The sequence below is a fragment of the Octopus bimaculoides genome, chromosome 16 (assembly GCF_001194135.2).
Source record: "Octopus bimaculoides isolate UCB-OBI-ISO-001 chromosome 16, ASM119413v2, whole genome shotgun sequence".
Classification (NCBI taxonomy): domain Eukaryota; kingdom Metazoa; phylum Mollusca; class Cephalopoda; order Octopoda; family Octopodidae; genus Octopus; species Octopus bimaculoides.
The window spans coordinates 35,189,649-35,211,854 of NC_068996.1; the positions used below are offsets into that span (position 1 = coordinate 35,189,649).

The following is a 22,206-nucleotide window of genomic DNA, read 5'->3' on the forward strand; positions in this document are numbered from 1 at the left end:
ATATATAAATAAATTTATTTCTGTTTCTTACAATACATCTCAATGCTTCTAAAGACAAACTTTGTTTGTTTACTTTCATCGTAAAGTTGAATATATATATATATATATATATATATATATATATATATATACACATACATACATACATATACATATATATACACATACATACATATACTTTATAATATATTATTATTAATATCACGAAATCAATATTAGAAAATTCATCAGAAAGATATATACATGTGTAGAATAATTGTTGTATTAAAACTGTATGTAAAAATATATATAAATATGTATAAGTATAAATATATTATATAATAATAATAAATATGTCAGTTTAAAAATTTTGAATTAAGTTTATAAAGCATCTTACAATCGTTTCACAGAAGTGCTGTCCCTATAACAGAATCCTATATTGATAAGCATTTATAGACAACTCTTCTGCTCTTCAGAGATTTAAATTTTGAATTTTGTATAATTTATCGAATGGTAGTTTTTTTTTAAATATGAAGTAATATAAAAAGGTGTTTGTTTGAAATATAAATTAAATATTAAAAATTACTGCTTTGCATTTTGGTAAGTACACTTTCAGTATGAGACTTTAATCCATATTTTTTTCCTTGGTTGGTCTTCTAAGGAATTTGATACTTTTGTAAATAAGTCACGTCTTGAAATGAGTGGACATATCAATGAAGTGATTGCTGATGTGGAGAAAACTTTGGGGGTCTGTGCTTCAGCATTTCAAGTTTTCTATCCAACTTGAGTTAATATTCGGTAATTTAAATATTTTCATGGCCTATGAGAGGTATAATAGTGCCCTGTTGAATTTTTGTTTGCTAATTATCCTAAAGTTGATCCCCTGGGATATTTGAGAATAGTAAGTGCAATGTCCACAGACGGTGTCCCAGAAGAGTTGTCTATAAATGCTTATCAATATAGGATTCCATTATTAAGACAGCGCTTTTGTGAAATAATCGTAAGATGCTTTATAAACTGAATTCAAAACTTTTAAACTGACATATCTATTATTATTATATTATATATTTATACTTATACATATTTACATATATTTTTATATATAATTTTAATACAACAATTATTTTACACACATATATATCTTTCTGATGAATTTTCTAATATTCATTTCGTGATATTAACAATGATATATTATAAAATATACAAAATCGCTCGTATTAAATACATAAATACTTTAATAGTATTAATACTTTGATACAATAGAGCACTCAATATAAATTCAGTATATAATATTCTCATTGAATATATTTAACTAAAGATTTATATATATATATATATATATATATATATACATGTATATATTTGTGCGTGTCTGTGCTTGTCCCCGCCACCATTGCTTGACAACTGATTTTGGTATTTTTATGTCCCCTGTAACTTAGCAGTTTGGCAAAAGAGACCAATAGAATAAGTACTAGGCTTACAAAGAATAAGTACTGGGGGTCGATTTTTTTAACTAAAGGCGGTGCTCCAACATGGCCACAGTCAAATGACTGAAACAAATAAAAGAATAAAAGAAAGAATATCTTTTTTTTTTTTTTAACTTGTTTCAGTCACTGGACTGTGGCCATATTAGGGAACTTCCATGAAAGGTTTAGTTGAGCAAATCAAACCCAGTACTTTTTTTTTTTTACTAAGCCTGGTACTTACTCTATAGGTCTCTCTTGTTGAACTAAATTATGGGGACATAAACAAACCAACACCAGTTGTCAAGCAGATCCCAAGAACTGTTGTGCAGGTGAGAAAAGTTGTGTTAGATTTGTCCTGTATAACTTTAGGTTCCATAAATCAAGGACCAATAATACTGTTGGTCTGTTGAATCAGTTATAAATTTAATAATAATTAAATTTATATAAACTTTAAAAATAAAATTATTTTTGTTGCTAAAGAAATTTGATTAACATCATGACTATCAGGAAATCTCTAAAAAAAAAAAAAAGTCTTGAAATTATATCAATGTTAATTAGTAAAAAACATAGTACAGGTTCTACACATTGTTTTAAAAAAATATTTTTGGTAAAAAGTTTACCATGGAAGTGAAATAAATTTCAAAAACATCTTACCTTCAGTATTTATCAGAGCTTTCATGTCTTCGGTGTTCAATGGAGAAGCCATAATACAAGATTCAGTATCGGCATATCCTGGAAAATATATTTAGACAATAATTAGTGTATGCCTGTACTTGTGTGTGTGTGTAGTAGTAGTAGTAGTAGTAGTAGTAGTAGTAGTAGTAGTAGTAGTAGTAGTAGTAGTAGTGTATTTTGTGTGTATGATGCAGATAGAAGTCTGAAACTGAAGTTGAATGTATTTATCCCAACTTAACCAAAACACACCCAATGCATGAAATATAAACATAATAACCTTTGTTATACAAGGGATGACACGTTTGATTTGAATTCAGCTAAGAATTACATTTCTTCTGTTCTAACAAATAGAAGAATGGTCAAATGAAGTAAGGTGCAGATATTCAACCTAATAAAATTTTTAATTATGCCATGAACCTCACATTGGGGTTGAAAATACCAAACCTTTATGGCATCAACAAACAAAATGTGACAAATAGAATGGGTTAATAGAAGACAATTATGACAGAAGATCAATTGAACAAGGTTTATAATCTGGAATTCTTTGACAAAGTATTCTAGAACTGAAATAATTATATTATATTTGTTTTTGTTTTACTTCAAACTTAATAACAATATACAAAAAAAAAAGAAGAAAAAAAAAAGGAACTGCTGGCTATACTGCACATCAGAAGAAACTCTTTTTAAAAACAGGTAGAATATATATATATATATATACTAACAGTTCCAATATGGAGAAAAATAAACAAAAGCTTGGTATTTTTCATTGGAACAGAATGTTGCATTCATGGCTAGTCTTTAGCAATGTAACATACTTTATGCAACAGATTCAAAAACTAGGAATTATGACGAGCCTAAAAGTATGTGGTGGTAGTGGTGGTGATGGTAGTGGTAGTAGTGAAGAAGGAGTAATTATGATTAAAACGAAAGACAAATAAGAAATAATACCTTGTCTTTTAAGATGGATAAATTTAATAAAATGTACCTACCTACCCACACACACACACACATACATACATATGTACATAAATATTTGGAGAATGAATTTATTTGCCCTTGATTGGCATAAATATTTAGAATATTTAAGAGATGTAATATAAGTGTAAGAAATAAAGCTGAACAACCAAAACACACACACAAATACTAAAATGCCATTAAAAATAAATTATGTAAACAATTTAGCACAATCCAATTTTCCACTTTGTGTTATATAATTAAATATCTTTTTAAATCTTATCTTCTCTGCTAATATGAGCTATTAAATCTCTCTAGAGATACCAATAAATTGATAAAAGTACTACAGCATCAGATAGAATGATCTGTTGCAATGTTTATTTCAGCTTGTTTTACTCTGAGTTCAAACCCTGCTGAGTTAACTTTATTTTCAACACTCTGAGTAGTACAGAGGTGTTGATTTGACAGAATTATGATACTAGAGCAAAATGAAATGCTTTGTGGTGTTTGTTGTAGGGTTTTGTGCTCTGTGTTTAAAATGCACTTAGGGTTTCAATTCCCACCAATGGTCAGGATTAATCACTTGACCATGGATCTCCTATTGATTATGGATGAGAGTTCAATGAAGAGGAGAAGGAATATGTATGTCTAGTACTGGTAACAGTGTTGGTAATATATATAATGACGGTGGTGATGACAGCGGAAGTGGTGATGACAATGGTAGTGATAATGATGATGAAGAGCACAAAGATGATTTTGATGGTGTTTATGATGAAAGGCAAAATAACTGCAAAAAGAAAAAAGTATTCGTCTGTTTGCTTATGAATTCAAATCAACAACTGGGACTTCATTGGTGATTCTGGATAGAAGCCTTCACCCCCCTCCCCAATCCTGACAAACAAGATCGATCCAACAAATAGATAGGGTTTGTAGTTTTCTAACATACTGACAGTATTAATAAAAAGTATTACAACAGTTTATGATCTTCTGATAGACAGGGCTTGGGATCCCTTGACACTTTAGCATTTAAATTTGCCATATTCAGCCAAAATATTCTGTTTTATCTTCAAATCAGCCAGATCTGGCCTCTCACACCTATCCTATAATGTCAATTTAAAAATAAACAATCGCATCATTGAAATCTTAAAGCTACGAGATAATGCAGGATTAATTCAAAACAATGTGAATAAATAAGCATTACATTTGACAAGGTAATCTGAACGCTAAAGGGTTAACAATGAAATAATATTTATAGTTGGCAAACACAGAGACAGGCAGATGTACAGTTTGCACTCACATGCACATACACAGAAGCAGATAGTTATGGTCTACACCAATCATAAGCAAACTGCAGCCTGTGAGACTTTTTGAATGGCATATCTAATTTCATGAAGAAAATAACATTTATTAGTGGTGCAGCTTGCTTGATGTTGAGCCATGTTTCATGCAGCCTGTTTCTCACAAAAGGTTGTCCGTACCTGGGCTACACACATGCATGCATGCACATGCACACAGGCTTATGGTCTACATGCAGCTAGACACATACACATTTGCAAGTCTACCCTAGAGACACTCATGAAGATTCCTTCAGTTGTGTCTCAATAAAGCAGTAAATTATCAAACAATCATCAGAGAATTGGATAGAAAGCCTTGTGGTATTTGTCGCAGATCTTTGCATTCTGAGATCAAATTCCACCACATCCTAGTTGGAAAGTAGTCTTAATCCATGGCTTAGTTTAACAATTACCTGGTACTTTAGCAGAGTCTACCCTGTTACAAACAACTGACTTAGGTCTCCAGTTTGAAGGTACACTCTTCTTCCCTCCTCCCAGTCACAGAGACACTGTTAAGGATCCAAAGCATTGCCCTGGCTAAAAGATTAAACATATGTTAACCAAATGATTAATGAATGATAAAGTTGTTCTGCTGTTGAAGAGGTTCAACTCTATCGTAGTTCCTCACCACTCTTTAGCCGATCCCTTGCAGGACATTTTGAAATAATTTACTATCTGCTACTCTTAAGTGCAGTCAGAGCTGGGTGGTTAAGAAGTTTACTTCATAAACACGTGGTCGTGGGTCCAGTCCCACTGTGTGGCATCTTAGGCAAGTGTTCTCATTTATAGTCCTGGGCTGGCCAGTCTTGGACAGAGAATCTGATAGAAGCTCATTGTAAAAATGCATTTGTATACATCTGTATATGTTTGTGTGTATGCTGTGATAAAAAGTGTGTGATAAAAGGTGTGTATGTGTGTGTGATAAAAGGTGTGTGTGGATGGATGTGTGCATAGGGGTGTTTATTACCACAATGAAAGGAGAGAGAGAGAGAGAGAGAGAGAGAGAGAGAGAGAGAGAGAGAGAGAGAGAGTGACAGAGACACAAGCATACAGATATAGGAAAGAAGAAAATAATAATAATAAAAAAAAAGACAATGAAAGTGATTGTACCTATTATTTAGAGAAATAAAAATATTCCATGTTGATATTAATGGCAGAGGTAGAAGATTCCTGAAATACTATGAGAGTAAGAACTGTTCTCAGTGAAACATTATCATGCTGGGGAACTGGAACATTCTTTATCCAAATCACAATAACAACATCAACAACAACCACAACAGCACAACACACCTCACCTACACCTTCCACCCTATCTGTTTTACATGAAAAACTTTAAAACATGAGGATTTCTCCTCCTGCTTTTTATTCCCTTAATTAATTAGAAAGTAGGACACCATGGAACACACATACATACATTCATACACACACACATACCTATATATTCATATATATACAGTTTAATACATACATTTTTCATAAACATACATTTTTCATAAACATACATTTTCACATGAACTTACATATAAACATATGCACAACCATACACATCCACACATTTGTTGATTTTACATACTTATATACATACAATGAAACACATACACACATCCATAGATAGTTTTATATATATATATATATATATATATATATATACTTCTTTCCTAAACAAGCACATGTATAAAAATACATAGATTCATATGTATACACTTTTTCATACACATACAACTTGTATCCTAAACATACACGCACACACACGCATAACACACACATCTGAGAGGAAATCATAACAGTTATGAGGAATGAAGGCTGAACCCAAAGGAATTCTTCCTCTTTTTTAATTTTTTTTTTCAGTGCTCAGGATAAACTGGGTATAGTGTTACCCATATAAACTACTTCAAGACGGTTCTTAATCTCAAAATGTCCAATGACAACTGACTGGAGAAATTCTTCCACTAGAGAAGTTTTAAGAATGACTTTTCAGAATGAGAAAAAGAAAGGGGGGAAAGGGAGGAGTGTGATGAAGAGGAGGAGAAGAGGGAGAGAGACAGAGTGACTTAGTGCGCATGTAAGTGCATACAAGTGATTGTGTGTGTGTGTGTGTGTGCAAGTGTATATGGGAGTTTATGTGCTTGAGTGAGTGTGTATGCACGTGTATATTAATATACATATGTGAACACATACAAACACACACTCAAGCACATAACTTGAGTGTGTGTGTGTGTAAATGTATATGGATGTCTATGTGCTTACGTGAGTATATGTGTGTGTACACGCATAAAACTGTGTTTATGTTTATGTGCTTAAGCACGTGTATATGTGAATGTGCGTAGGTGTTAATGTCGTTAAATACGTGTGTCATTGTGTATGTGTTAGCGTCTGTGTGAATTGCTGTTATTATTTAAGCTATGATCAAAAGTGGTCTACCAGTGGCTTACCATTATTTCTTTTCAGACCTAGTTTATCTAGAAGTACATAATCTAATGTGTCCTTCATTTGTGTGGTGGCCATAATATTGGTAACGCTGTTGCTTACCTTCATACCAGATCTGATCCAGCAGCACTGAGTATATAACTTCTCTAGATATATATTATTCAGTGTGTTTCAGATGGTAGTGTGTTGTGAGAGAGAGCTTTGACTGCTATTTCCAGCAAGTTTGGACCACTACATAGAACTCCTTATGGGTGACTAGGAGTGAACAAGTGTAAACAATATTGTGCAGATTCTATAAAATACTTCAATTATGTACTGAATGTTAACAAAACAACATTGATAATAATGCAGTAGAGATGCGTTTATAATAAAGAACTATACAGCTAAGTAGACTGGACTGTTGACAGTTAAGTGTGTTGGTCATGAACACAGTACAGAGAACTATACCACACTGGTACCAACTTACAGCTAGGTAGACTGGACTATTGATAGTTAAGGGCGTTGTTCATGGACAGAGTATAGTGAAATATACTACACCGTGGTACCTACTTACAGCTAGGTAGACTGGACTATTGACAGTCAAATGTATTGGTCATGGACAGAATGCAGTGAATTAGACCACACTGTGGTATGGATGTTGGCAGTTAAGTGTACTGGTCATAGACACAGTACATGTGCCTACTTACATCAAATATGAGCAGTGACTGTTTTGTATGTCATCATATCAATGACAAAATACAAATCACAGACTCATCTTGTCTATTTGTCTCATGTCCCATCATCTCTTTTCCCACTTAGTGAGAGACACAGGAATAGTAATTTATTATTTATTACAAGATATTTCTCAAGAACAATAAAGACACTCAGCTTTCTTCATGTGTTTCAGTGCTATGGCAACTTCAGTTATGATAACATTTTCATTATTAACTTATACTGAAAATAATGTTCTATCAATTTATTTAGATCATTACATGCAACCTAAATCTATTATCCTTAATATCTATAATCTTAATAATTGAAATTATATTCTATTTCCCTTCAGTGTTGGGTTAACGAGGAATAAATGTCAAACATGTCATTTTCATTTTTCAATCAGTTCAAATATGTTTGGGACATTATTTGACCTTTTTTTACAGGTCATTTTCATTTGGTTTGCCTTAGAGAAAAATTCTCGCTTGAGGTAAAAAGTGTAAAATAACTAAATTTATTTTGGAGTGTTCCCAATGGACTAATATATGTATTTTGCTACTTATGTTCTTATCAGTGGCTGTATGGTAAGAAGTTTGCTTCCCAACCACATAGTTCCAGGTTTAGTCCTTCTTTGTGGCACCTTGGGCAAGTGTTTTCTACTATAGCCTCAGGCTGACCAAAGCCATGTGAATGGATTTTGGGAGATGAAAACTGGAAGAAGCCTGTCATGTGTGTGTGCGTGTGTGTAGGTCCCCCACCAACTGGTATTGGTATGTTTACATCCCTGTAACTTAGCAGTTCAGCAAAAGAGATCAATAAAATAAGTACCAGGCTTAACAAAATAATAAGTACAGAGGTCGATTTGTTCAACTAAAATTCAAGGTGATGCCCCAGCATGGCCACAGTCAAATGATTGAACAAGTAAGAGATACCAAGTAGAGCAACTCTGAAATGACTAAAAGCCTTCACTTCCTTATAAGAAACCAAGAGAAATATCCACTGACTGTGTGCTGTGACTGATATGAGAATTTTTCTCCATGGCAGACTGCAGGGAAAAGGGTCAAAGTCAAATATATGCAAAGATATTTGAACTAATCAAAAATTTTGTTTATTTCACCACACTGCTTCACATGCCAACCAGATATTTTTATCTATTTTTAAAATCAATTTTTGTGCAGACGAACCAAGTTGCTGTGGAAGCAAAATAAAACCTATAACTTGGCGTAATTATATCCTCAAAGATGAAAACAACGCTTACAAATAGTAATAAATATTTGTTGTCTGACATTAATTTAATTTGGGATTAAATCTTCCTTCAAATTGAAAGGCAGAATCAAATTAAACAAATGCATTCCCCAAATATATTTGCCCAAGATTTCTATAAAATATTGAATAATATTGATGTTTAACATAGCTAAGACTACATCCCAATGACTGACCCTTCTGTTCAGAGCCAGGATATATTTAACCCTTTAATGTCTAGATTATTCTGTCCAATGAAATGCTTATTCACTTACGTAATTCTGAATTGATTAGGTTATATTCCAAAGCTTTGAGATTTCAATGACATGATTGCTTATTTTCAGAATAATATTGTTGGGTAGGGGTGAGATGCTAGATCCAATAAGTTTTAACCTAAAACAGGCAGAATATTTGAGCTGGATATGGTCAGTTTAAATGCCAAAGGGTTAAGCTATCTACAGTTATTGATATTCTATAAAGCTCAGATGAACCTCATGGTGACCAACCATAAGAATTATTTTTATGTGGCCAATATTTCTGTAAACTGAATGCCCTACACTTAAATAAAAACTGTTTTAAGGCTGGATAAACAGAAAGTTTATGAAAGAGAAGAAACAATATTCACAAACCATCACCACTAGACACACTGAAAATAATATCTGCAACTCTTACAAAATATTTTGTTGTCTAAGGAGAGTCATTATGCCAATATTAATAATACTTGCAAAATAGATAATGCACTCAAGCTATTCTACATAAACTGAAAGTCACAAATTTCAGCTGCTTCAAGAAAAATCTCAGTGGTACTCAGATAAACCTCTGTGGTAATCAGATAAGATACTTGACTCAGAAAATGACAATGTGAAAGTATTATGGACCTTTTAGCATACAGACAGATATGTATCACTTAATAAATCTGATATCATTGACCATCACAAAAATAACAATAGCATTAATTATCAACAAATCAATATGGAACAACTATAATGTTGTGATAAACAAGATTGAAAATCTAATGAGTTTTACACCAACCTAGCTATTGAATTAAGAACATTTAATGAAAATGTCTTATTTGACTCCTGTAACTGATAAAACTGGAAAGGTATACAACCATTTCCATAAAGATACAGATAGTTTTTTTTTTTACCTTTAAAGATAGACATTCTCAAACAGAAATTTTTGAGCTGAAATGGCTAACTGCAATGCAAGTATGTACAATTGAAAAGTTCCAAAAAGGTTGAAAGGTATCAGGTGCTCTTGCTGAACAATGTAGGGATGGATTTTCATCTTCTGATATTTACTGTGTTCTTAACACAGCAAGTCCATAAGAGATGTTATTTCAGGACAAATACAGTAGTAACTGGCCTATTGACTGTGTACATATAAAATATGATACATAGACGGAAGCAGTTGATGCATTCTTCAAGCCACAAATAACAAATAGTTATCCTAGTACTACACTTTTACTTGTTTCAGTCATTGGACTGCAGCCATGCTGGAGCACTGCCTTGAAGAGTTTACTCAAATGAATCCAACCTAGTTCTCATTTTCTTTTAAAAGCCAGATACTTATTTTATCAGTCTCTTTTGCTCTAAGTTATAGGGACATAAACAAACTAATACTGGTTGTTAAGCAATGGTGAGTGACAAACACAAAGTACACACATACACACACAAATTGGTTTCTTTCAGTTTTGTCTACCAAATCCACTTTCAAGGCCCAGGGCTATAGAAGACACTTGCCCAGGGTACCACACAGTGGGACTGAACATGGAACTATGTGGTTGGGAAGCAAACTTCTCACCACACAGCCATAACTATTGATAATTAAATATACCAAAAAAAAGTAAAAGTAAAAAAAAAAAAAACTCCAGAAAATATATATATAATGACATAACTTAATTGCTGAAATGTCATATTAAAATTTTTTTTTTAAATTAATTAAAAGACAAAAATTGGATGACAAATATTGCTATGTGATTTTTCTAGGTTTTCATAATCCAAGAGGATGAAAAATACTACGCTTGTAAATTATGACATACGAATATAATTTCAGTCAATGTATGTAATGATAAGTAATATATATATATGAATGTGAGGGCATGTGTGTGTGTGAAACACACTGAAACAGGTATATATATGTTAATATATATGATAAACACTGAAACAGGTACATTTATGCTAATATATATGTAAAAATGACCCGTGTGTGTGTGTGTGTGTGTGTATGTGTGTGTGTGTGTGTGTGTGTGTATGTGTGTGTGTGAGAGAGAAACACATGGATTATGTATATAATACAAATCCATATACATCACACACATACACATATGTATGTATAAATGTATGTATGTAATATACATTTATAATCCATACAATATAGAATACAACAGTTGGCAGGAAATCATCACACTCACCAAAATTTCTTGATAGATATTATAATAATCAGGTGTAACTGGAAAAACGGACATTATCACATTTACAGGTAGAAATAGTGGCTTCACCAGCCAACTAAGCAACAACAACAACAACAACAAGAAAATTGCTGGGGTGTAGGTGGCCTGCAGGTGGATGTGGTAGCAGGGTTAGTGGGTGATCAAAGTAAAGTTCACTGTTACTTTTAATAAAAACATTAACTGGTCAAACAACTACTCTTCCTACTCTCCCTTTCTGTTTCTCTTAACACATACACACACACACAGTCACTCCCTCTCGCTATCTGTCTCACACTGTCACTCCCTCTCCCTCTCTTTCACACACACACACAAAGCCAGAGATACACACTCCTGTACCTGTGTGAATATGTGTATATGTAGGTGTGTATGAAAGAATGTGTGAGTGTATGCGGATTTGTTTTTTTCTCTTGTGTATGTATGTGTGTGTGTGTGCACGTGCACTAATATGTGGCTAGTTTTAGAAAGTAACATTTTATAATCAATCGATTAGATTTGATTGATTGATTGATTGATTGAGATGAAAAGAAAACAAGTGAATTAAAAACAATGAGTGTTGATGAGAATATAATTAAGAGGACCACAGGTCAATATACAATACCTACATACAAAGTGTAAGTAACCTGTATACTATACATATATATATAGCCTATGTGTATGGTATGGTCTATACATGATGTGCATACACTCTATACACATGGAATTTCTCTCTCTCTCTCTGTATATATATGTGTGTGTGTGTGTGTGTGTGTGTGTGTGTGTGTGTGTGTGTGCATGTTTAGCCTCTTTGTCTGGGCATAGAGAAAAACACCTGGATGGGAAGCAAGTAAGGATTGGTTACAGGAAAGGCATTTGGGCACAGACAATCTGCCTTGATGATTTCCATTTTACCTATGCAAATATATCAAAAGGCATGACAAAATGATGACCACTTTCTTCATTGCTATAGTGTTGGTGCCGTAATAAAATACACCACTCTGTTAAGTGTTTAGCAATAGGAAGGTTTCTGGCTACAAAAGCCAAGCCAGAAATGAAGTAAAGAGTGAGATGTAGCTCTGTGACCCATCTGGAAAGTAACGATTCATCTACCTCATGCCAGCATGGAATGCAGCCATAAAAGGACGTTAGTGAGGATACATATCATCATCAACATTTTACATCCATTTTCCATGCTGGCATGGGTCGGGCGGTTTGACAGGAGCTGACCAGCTGAAGGGCTGTTCAGACTCCCTGTCTGTTTTGGCATGGTTTCTATGGCTGGATATGTATGTGTGTGTGTGTGTGTGTATATATATATATATATATATATATATATATATATGACAATAGTTTAGCTGGCTGAAACTTCAAAGTCACTGTCAACAACATTCTTGTTTAAGAATTGTTTTATTATAACAAAGTAAAATTATTAATATATTAGACAGCCTCCCAGCCTTGGTCAAACCATACAACCCATGCCAGCATGGACAATGGTCGTTAAATGATGATGGGGAGAGAGAGAGAGAGAGAGAGAGAGAGAGAGAGAGAGAGAGAGAGAGAGAGAGAGAGAGAGAGAGAGAGAGAGAAAGAGAGATTTTTATATCCTACTTAATGTGATATTTGTCTGGAAAAAGAATCTCGTATAGACATATAGTGCCAAAAAAGCCCTATATGTCAATACAATTACCACAGTATTATGGCATTCTTAAAATATACCTACATTAAGTAGGATATAAAAATTGCTAAAAGTACTACTACTGCTTCCATTGCTAATATCTAATTTTTGCCGAGCTTGCTAGCTATTTATGACACCAGTAAACGATTAGTCACTGTTTCTCTAAATATCAGTAGAGACAAGGCTTGGCTACCATGCAATGACAGTAAATACCTGCTACTGATGACATGCAAACATGCAGAAATCACGTGATTTAGCTACTCCACCACCAGTGCTGGACATTTCTTGTCCACTGGTGATACATTTGTACAATTTGGCATTAGACATCTATACAAGATACTTTCTCAAGATGAATGCCACAGTATTATGGTGTTCTTAAAGGCTCCTTAGGAGCCATTTTGTATGGCTCAGTGGTTAGAGCATCAGGCTCACAGTCATGAGGTAGTGAGTTTAATTCCCAGAGCGGGTTGTGTTGTGTTCTTGAGCAAGATACTTTATTTCATATTGCTCCAGTTGACTCAGCTGTAGAAATGAGTTGAAATGTCACTGGTGCTAAGCTGTATCGGCCCCTTTGCCTTTCCCTTGGATAACATTGGTGGCATGGAGAGGGGAGGCTGGTATGCATGGGCGACTGCTGGTCTTCCATAAACAACCTTGCCCAGACTTGTGCCTTGGAGGGTAACTTTCTAGGTGCAATCCCATGGTCACCCATAACCGAAGGGAGTCCTTATGCATTAATTCAGGGACAGGCAATTCAGTTAATTGGACAACTGAATTCTCACCATTGATTGATGACAATTTGTTTCTTTTAAATGGTTCAAGTTCACTGTACATAGTCTAAGCACTGTCTATATACATAGTCTTAACATAGACTGTACAAGATCTATACGTGGTGTATTTATAGTCTATCCATTGTCTATACCTGGATTGTGCATGGTTAATCATGCTGGATACACCTATACTTGATTGTACATTGTCCAAATATGTTCCGCATAAAGTCTATATATATGGTCTATTGCTGGTCTATAGACATATGGGCTATAATGACTGTAGAACAGGTCAGAAAAGACAGTGACAAAAATAGCTTCTATGTCTAAAAATCTGTAATTGTGTTTCTGTATTTGTGTGTCATAAAAACAATAACAGAAAGCAAAAGAGAGATCAGTAAAAAAAAAAGAAGAGTAGTGGAGAATGGAGAGGGGGAAGAAATAAAGAGAAAGTGGTGAAGAAATAGACAATAGATCATGGAGGTAGGGGAGAGAAAGTGAGGATTGGGGAGAGAGAGGTTGAGATTTAATCAGTGGTATGATGTGCCTAAGAAAATAAATTATATTTTATTTTCTTTTTTAATTTCAAATGTCTTCATGTTTTTTTTTTTATTTTAAAAGAAGGTGTTTCACAGCTGGATACCTTTCCACATTCATGCAAACACATATACCACACACACACAATTCACACTGATTTAATCAATTGTCTTTAGATAGATGTACCAGAACATGTCACCATAGTAACATTATGGAGGTGTGGTGATTATATCTGCCAGAGCACACATTTTACACATCGTTGCTCTTCTTCCTAACATGACAAATCTCTTTTACCTTCTATGTCTACATTGGTTTGCTATGTCTGCATTGCAATGGCTCAAACCTCTTATATGGTGATTTGATCTGCTAGATATTGCAGCCAAATCTTCTGCAAATTACATTGTACCATTTAAAAAAAAAATGTCAGACATTAAATAATGTAGTTAAAGATACATTATCTCTCTGTCTTTTATTTGTTTCAATCATCAGACTGTGGTCATGCTGGGACACCTCCATGAATTATTCAGCCAAAACAAATCAACCCCAGTTATTATTTTTTTTTTCAAGTCTTTTACTTATTCTACTAGTCTCTTTTGCCAAACTGCTAAGTTACAAAGATATAAAACAAACCAACATTGGTTGCCATACAGTGGTACAAACACAAACACACACAAATATATACTCGACAGGCTCCATACAGATTCTGTCTACCAAACTCACTCACAAAACTTTGGTCAGTTGAGGTTATATTAGACGAGACTTGACTAAGGTGCTATAAAGTGGAACTGAACCTAGCACAAGATGGTTGAAAAGCAAACTTCTTAACCATACAGCCATACCTGATGTCTAAATGAAAAGTATGGGATGGTCATGATTGGAATGTCTTTGCTCCATCAGAGTTGATCTGTAGCTAAATAACATCAACACCTTCAAAGAAGTATTTTATGAAAACAGACAACTGTAGCAAAGCACCTGTAATTAAATTCATAGTTTCACAACTACAGACAGTTTTTCACTCATGAATACTTCAATTAACTTATTAACCTTCAACCTGGTCGTTAATAACCAAAAATAGGAGACAATAAATATTTTCACATCTCTTTTATTCTTTTACTTATTTCAGTCATTTGACTGTGGCCATGCTGGAGGACCACCTTTAGTCAAACAAATCGACTCCAGGACTTATTCTTTGTAAGCTTAGTACTTATTCTATTGGTCTCTTGCAGAACAGCTAAATTACGGGGACGTAAACAAACCAATGTCGGTTATCAAGCAATGGTGGGGTGAACAAACACAGACACACAAATACACACACACACACACATATATATATATATGACAGGCTTCTTTCAGTTTCTGTCTACGAGATCCACTCACAAGGCTTTGGTCGACCTAAGGCTATAGAAGACACTTGTCCAAGGTGTCACGCAGTGGGACTGAACCTGGAACCATGAGGTTGGGAAGCAAGCTTCTTACCACACAGCCATGCCTATGCCTATATCTTGTATATATTATAGATGAAAGAATCTCAACTCAACTAGTTGTAGCAGACTAACAGTAGTGTGGTGGACTTAATTCACTGACTGGTTGAACAGAACAAGCTGGCACTCTGAATGCATTAAACAGAGTTTAATCGGACCAGGTTTCTGGTATGAGGATATGTGCCTTCCTCTTACTGATTTCAGATGCCCATTGAGATATATATATATATATATATATAAACAAACATGGTCTGATCAATAAGGACCCTTCACTCTTGACCTACAGATCATCACCACCATCATCATTTTATGTTCATCTTTCATGCTGATATGGATTAGATGGTTCAACAAGAGGACTGTGTTGAATTTTTGTGTCTATTTTGGTATGATTTCTACAGCTGAATGCCCTTCCTAATGCTAACCACTTTACAGAGTACACTCAGTGCTTTTTTTTGTGCCATCTACCTTACTGAGGTTACCATGTAACTCACAAGACAAGACCCTTTGACAGTGTTGAGTGGGTGAGTGAAGTATTGACAGAGGTGGTTTCAAGCTTGATGATGAGAGGTTCAAGTACAATAGAGGGACAGGCACAGATGCCTTGCTGTAGAAGAAATTAAGAAGAAAAAGTATTCTGTTCTATGATTTTGAAATATGATTGTCATATTCAAGGTATTGTGTAGTTTGTTGAAGAAAATTTGGCAGTTAAACTTAATAGATTAAACAACTGCATAAAAACGCCATCATCAGTTTGTATAATCACCATTTTAAAGACAATAAATTAATGATTTATTCATGTCCTAAACATTTATTTTTGCATGCTTGAAAAGATGACATATCAATTTGGACATGGTTCTCATGTTAGCAATTAAACATATTCACCACTATTGATTGACTATTGATGGACTTTTGATGGTTTGTATTTGTATAAAGTAATCGGTAAATTAAAACAGAATCTGAAGTAGAGATGAATATTTGTTTCAAACAAGAACATTATTTATGAAATAACTGCTAAGATGTTAAAATAGCCATCTGTAAATTATAATGTATACACACTGTCAGTAGGCCAGTTACTGCAGTATTTGTCCTGAGATAGCATTTTTCACGGACATGCTGTGTTAAAAACAATAAATATCAGCAAGAGAAAAAGTGAGAGAGAGGGCAGGGGGTAACTGTAAATGATATTATACAACAATGTTCCAAGGTGACACAAAACCAATTTAACAGGTCCACTGAATGGAAAGATGTTAACTGCTTCTCTTTCTGAAATATCTGTTTAAAATATCAAATACTTAAGCATTTTTTTTTTTTGCTTCTTGGAATACAATATATACTGTTTTTGTTTTTATTTAAATGCAGTGAATCTAAATGAAATATTGTAATCTAATGTATTTATGCAATACTCAACTCTCAATTGACATTGACTACTTAAGCTGTTACCCAGTGGTACCACAGGGTCAGCTGTTGTGGTCATTTCAGTACTAACCACAACATAAATTGATATATAGTCTGCAGTTTCAAAATAGGTAGGATTAACTAAACAAGTACTCTATCATGAAACTATTAATAGCTCTTTTGTAATTATGTATATTAAATGATGAGGTCTGGTCAATAAGTATCCAGACTGTTGCCATAGTAATGAAGTTAAAGCATGCAGAATGAAGTCGCTTGGTTACAGATTGACCTTGGACTTTGCTGTACATGCATAAATCTTAATGTTCTAGCTCACTTCTGCTGTTGACAGCAGTGCTTGGAAGGAACATGTATAGCATGTGATCGTCGCATTGACTATCACAGAGAAAGTTGTCATGGTGATACTTGCTCAGAGGCCTACGCAAAGTTGCAGAAAGTGTACGGAGAGGAGTGTATGAGCCACACACAAGTGTACGAGTGATTCAGAGTTCAAAGATGGCCAAAAAAATGTTGATAGTGACAAACGTTCTGGGACCAGCAAAACTGCAACCAGCAGAACTGAGAAAAACACTACAGACATGCATGCAGCTTCGAGGGGAAATCATCGAATCATCAACCATGAGTTACCAGAGGACGTGCAGATTAGTTACAGTCCAGTTCAGTCCATTATCACTGAAAATTTGGCTACAAGAATCATGTCTGCCAAGTTTGTGCCAAAACTGCTTTCAGCTGACCAAAAAGATTCTCGGGTTTCAGTTGCACAAAATCTTCTTGATTGTGTAGAAAACGATAAAAACCTTTTGAAAACTTTGCGAAGGCCTCTGAGCACATATTGCCAAACTTTTGGCAAAATTTGATGCAGATTCTCTACTCAACTTTCTCAATCATAGTCAATGCAATGATCACACACTAGACATGTTCCTTCCAAGCACTGTTGTAAACAGTGGAAGTGAGCTAGAACCTTAAAACTTAGTATGCATGTACAGCAAAGTTTAAGGTCCAATCTGTGTCAAGCAGCTTCACCTTGTGTGCTTTAGCTTCATTACTATAGCAACAGTCCGGATACTTATTGATCAGACCACAAATATCTATTATATTCTTTTACTTGTTTCAGTCATTTGACTGCGGCCATTATATGTGATAGTTTTTGGTAAGCAGTGTCAACTTTTACAATTCTGTAAATGATAATATTTTATAAGCTTAAACCTTATATGCAATCACCATGTATTGACTAAAGAAAATAGTCTAGGATTGAGACCCTCGATGGAAAAGGAGTGGGTTTTCCTTAGACACACACACACACGTGTGCATATGTGTATACAAACACATAAAAATGTACACTTCAAACTGCTTACCTGAACAAGTGCATTTAAACATTTTGAGGAAAACAAATTTTAAAAAAGTTATAACTAGGCAAGCTGGCAGGATCATTTGTGCATCTTTTGATTATTATGCTCTGAGTTCAAATCCTGCAGAGGTCAACTTTGCCCTTCATCCTTTCGGAGAGTGGGGAGGGTGTCAATAAAATAATATACCAGTAAAGTAACGGTAGTGATGGTAGCAATAGTGGCCGTAATGGGTAGGTGGAGTATAGTAGATTATACCCAGCTCCCTAAAAACAGTCAGCCCTGTGCTTTGTAGTAGAAACCTTCTTTCTCCTACTGAGCACCACCACCACTGACATCACCATCATCATCATCACTATTTTAAAAAATGTACGTAGCAGTTGTAAATTGGTACCTATTAGAAAGGCTATACTACCTATCCCTGATTCTGACACCCTTTCTCTCCCCCACTGTCCTCACAATGAATTATTTGGCCATTTGCCAATAGTTGCAAGTCAATGTTATCAGGTGAGTTTAAGGCAGGTGTTTAGTAATTAAACGACATTTCCTCATTCCATCAATTCTGTAGTTTAATGTAAACAGTTGGTGGGCCGGTACACAACGACAACGATTAAGTTATACTAGACTATCATTTCCGGAGACTGGCAGTATATAGCTGCTAAAGATAACAACACACTTTATGAAGTAGTAGAGGTGGTGGTATTGATGGTAATAGTAGTGGTATTGATGGGGATAGTAGTGGAACAGTAGAGGTGGTGGTAATAGATGTGGTGATAGTAGTAGTTGTAGCAGTAGAGGTGGTAGTAGTAGTGGTGGTGGTAGTGATGATAGTAGTAGTTGTGATAGTAGTAATAATAGTAAGGATAGTAGTAATAACAGTAGTGATGGTGGTAGTGGGGGGATGTAAGTAGTGTTGTATCATCATTTACCTCTCAGGTCAGCTGTCTCAGAAAAACCTGTGATCAAAGGTATTCCAGTAATGACCATCCACCCATTTACAATATTAGCGGACATCGTATCTTATACTGCACTATCCAATATAATCATCTTGTTTATAAAGGCATACTGTGAATTAAAAGGTATTTGGCTGCTGTTTCTAACCTCTCCCTCCTTTTATGTTCAAAGAGACTTTTCTGATATTGATCTGTAACTTGGAAGGGAGGAAGATGGTCAGTCAATATCATCAGTCCCCACATATGAGTGAGAGAGAGAGAGAGAGAGAGAGAGAGAGAGAGAGAGAGAGAGAGAGAGAGAGAGAGAGAGATAGAGAGAGAGAGTGTGTGTGTGTGTGTGTGTGTGCGTGCTCCCCACTAAACTCTTCAATGCATTGCCCCAGCAATGCCAGAGTCCAATGACTGAAACAGGTAGAAGATGCGATAGATGGAGATTTGGGGTCAATGTCCTGCCAGGGAGAGTCAGTTCTGCAAGTGCAGACATGGCTGTGTGGTAAGAAACCACAGGATTCTGGGTTCAGTCCCATCTGGGGCAAGTACCTTCAACTATAATCCCAGACCAACCAAAGCCTTGTTAGTGAATCTGGTAGACGGAAACTGAAAAGTTCACTCATCTCTGTGTGCGTGCATTTGTGTGCGTGCGTGCGTTTGTGAGTGTGTGCATTTGTGAGTGTGCATGTGTGTGTGTGAGTGCTTGTGTGTGTGCTTGTGCGTGCTTGTGTACATGCTTGTGTGCATAGTGTGTGCAGTGTGTGTGTAGTGTATGTGTATGTCTGTGTAGTGTGTGTATTTGTGTGCGTAGTGTATGTGTGTTGTGTATGTGTAGCGTATGTGCTTGTGCATGTAGCATGTGTGCTTGCGCATGTAGCGTATGTGCTTGCACATGTAGCGTATATGTGTGCAGTGTATGTGTTTGGTCCCCACCACAGCTTGACAACCAGTGTTGATTTGTTTACATTCCTGTAACTCAGTGGTTTGGTACAAAAGGCCAATAGGTTAAGTACCAGGCTTAAAAAAATAAGTACTGGGATCGATTCATTTGATTAAAACCTTTCAAGGTAGTACCTAGTCATGGCTGCAGTACAATGACTGAAAGATAAAGGATATATATATATATATATATATATATATATGTATGTATAGTGAGATCCAAAATGATTATAGTACAGACAGTCCTTTAACCTCAAGCATAGAGGTGGCTTGTATAGATAACACAAAGCAGATAATAACCAATAAAGTTAATTAATCAACATTTATTGTATACTTCATCCCATACTGAATTAGACAGACATCCTGACAATGAACCTGCAAACAACAGGTAAAAAGTTTCAGAAGAAGTGGGAAGTTGAGCATATTTGAAGCCTTACAATTACATAACTTCTGTTCAGTTTCTCTTGGAAACATATGTAGTACATATTTACCTACTTCATTCCCTACACTCACTGATACACACATGCCTTTTGGCATTGATACTGCTTCCATCACTAATAATTTATTTTTAATAAGCTTACTGGCTATTTTCAACATCAGAGTCTGAAAATATGCTGAAAGACCATATATATCATAGCAGCAAGATTTGACTGGCATGTGGTCACCTGGTGCTTCTGCTGATGAGTTTCAATAGAACTAAATGTGATATGGGAATTCTGGCACCTATGACAAATGAATTTCATCTACTATGATCTATGTGTGTGCTTTTATGTACCAAGTGACTATACAAGAGGCTCTCTCAAGGTTAATAACACAATATTTGGTGTTCTAACAAGGCGTCCATGTTAAGAGGGATATAAAGATTACCTTTTGATATTAATACGGCTTCAGTTGCAAATAATCAATTTATACACACACACACACACATATGTGTGTGAGTGTGTGAGTGTGTGCCTAAACTTAAATACCATATTCACCTGAATCAAAATTTTTTACATACATATATATCTATATATATATATATATTTTTATATATAACGTTGACCACTAACGTGGACATTCAATGTGCTAGAAATAGATCACATCTTGTGTCTACTAAGACCTAAATTGTTCTCAAAACGAAATTTAGCAGAATACCAAAGCGTAAGCGGGCAAGACTTAAAATTACTGAAAAACATCATTATTAAACAGGGACCGGTTTCGAAATTAACAATCTTACCGACTGTCTGTTTCTCTTCAGCCTATTCGTAATGTAACCATAATCCTCAGAACCCTATACAAAATTGCCCACTGTCATAGGTGCACGTGTATATTAATTAATATATAATTTTTACCCTATGTTAACGTATTAACTGTAACCAAGTTCTCAAACTGGATATATGCGATGCAGTAAATATTTTCTGCAGACATATTCCTGGAATTAGCGTGCCAAAATGAAGACCTTTGAATTTTACCATTAAGCTGTAATTAACAGAACCACATACACGTGCACCTATGACGGTGGGCAATTTTGTATAGGGTTCTGAGGATTATGGTTACATTACGAATAGGCTGAAGAGAAACAGACAGTCGGTAAGATTGTTAATTTTGAAACCAGTCCCTGTTTAATAATGATGTTTTTCGGTAATTTTAAATGTCTTGCCCGCTTACGCTTTGGTATTCCGCTAAATTTCATTTTGAGAACAATTTAGGTCTTAGTAGACACAAGATGTGATCTATTTCTAGCACATTGAATGTCCACGTTAGTGGTCAACATTATATATAAAAATATACTTTAATCCCCTGAGATTGCAGATATTGTTTCTGAATCTCTTTGATTCTTTAAATGTGCTAGCTTCCTGGTAATTAATCGATATTAATTAATATATGATTTTTACCCTATGTTAATATATATATATATATATATATA

General features: G+C 34.8%; 1 protein-coding gene across 4 annotated transcripts in view; it reads right to left on the minus strand.

The window, feature by feature from the left end:
• LOC106870681 (centrosomal protein of 290 kDa) overlaps positions 1–22,206 on the minus strand; it is a 364,606-nt gene that overhangs the window by 206,519 nt on the left and 135,881 nt on the right. For all 4 annotated transcript variants that reach the window (XM_052973702.1, XM_052973701.1, XM_052973700.1 and 1 more), the window contains exon 3: positions 2,100–2,177. In XM_052973702.1, the coding sequence (XP_052829662.1) occupies positions 2,100–2,177 (78 nt within the window). The remainder of the gene's footprint in view (positions 1–2,099; positions 2,178–22,206) is intronic.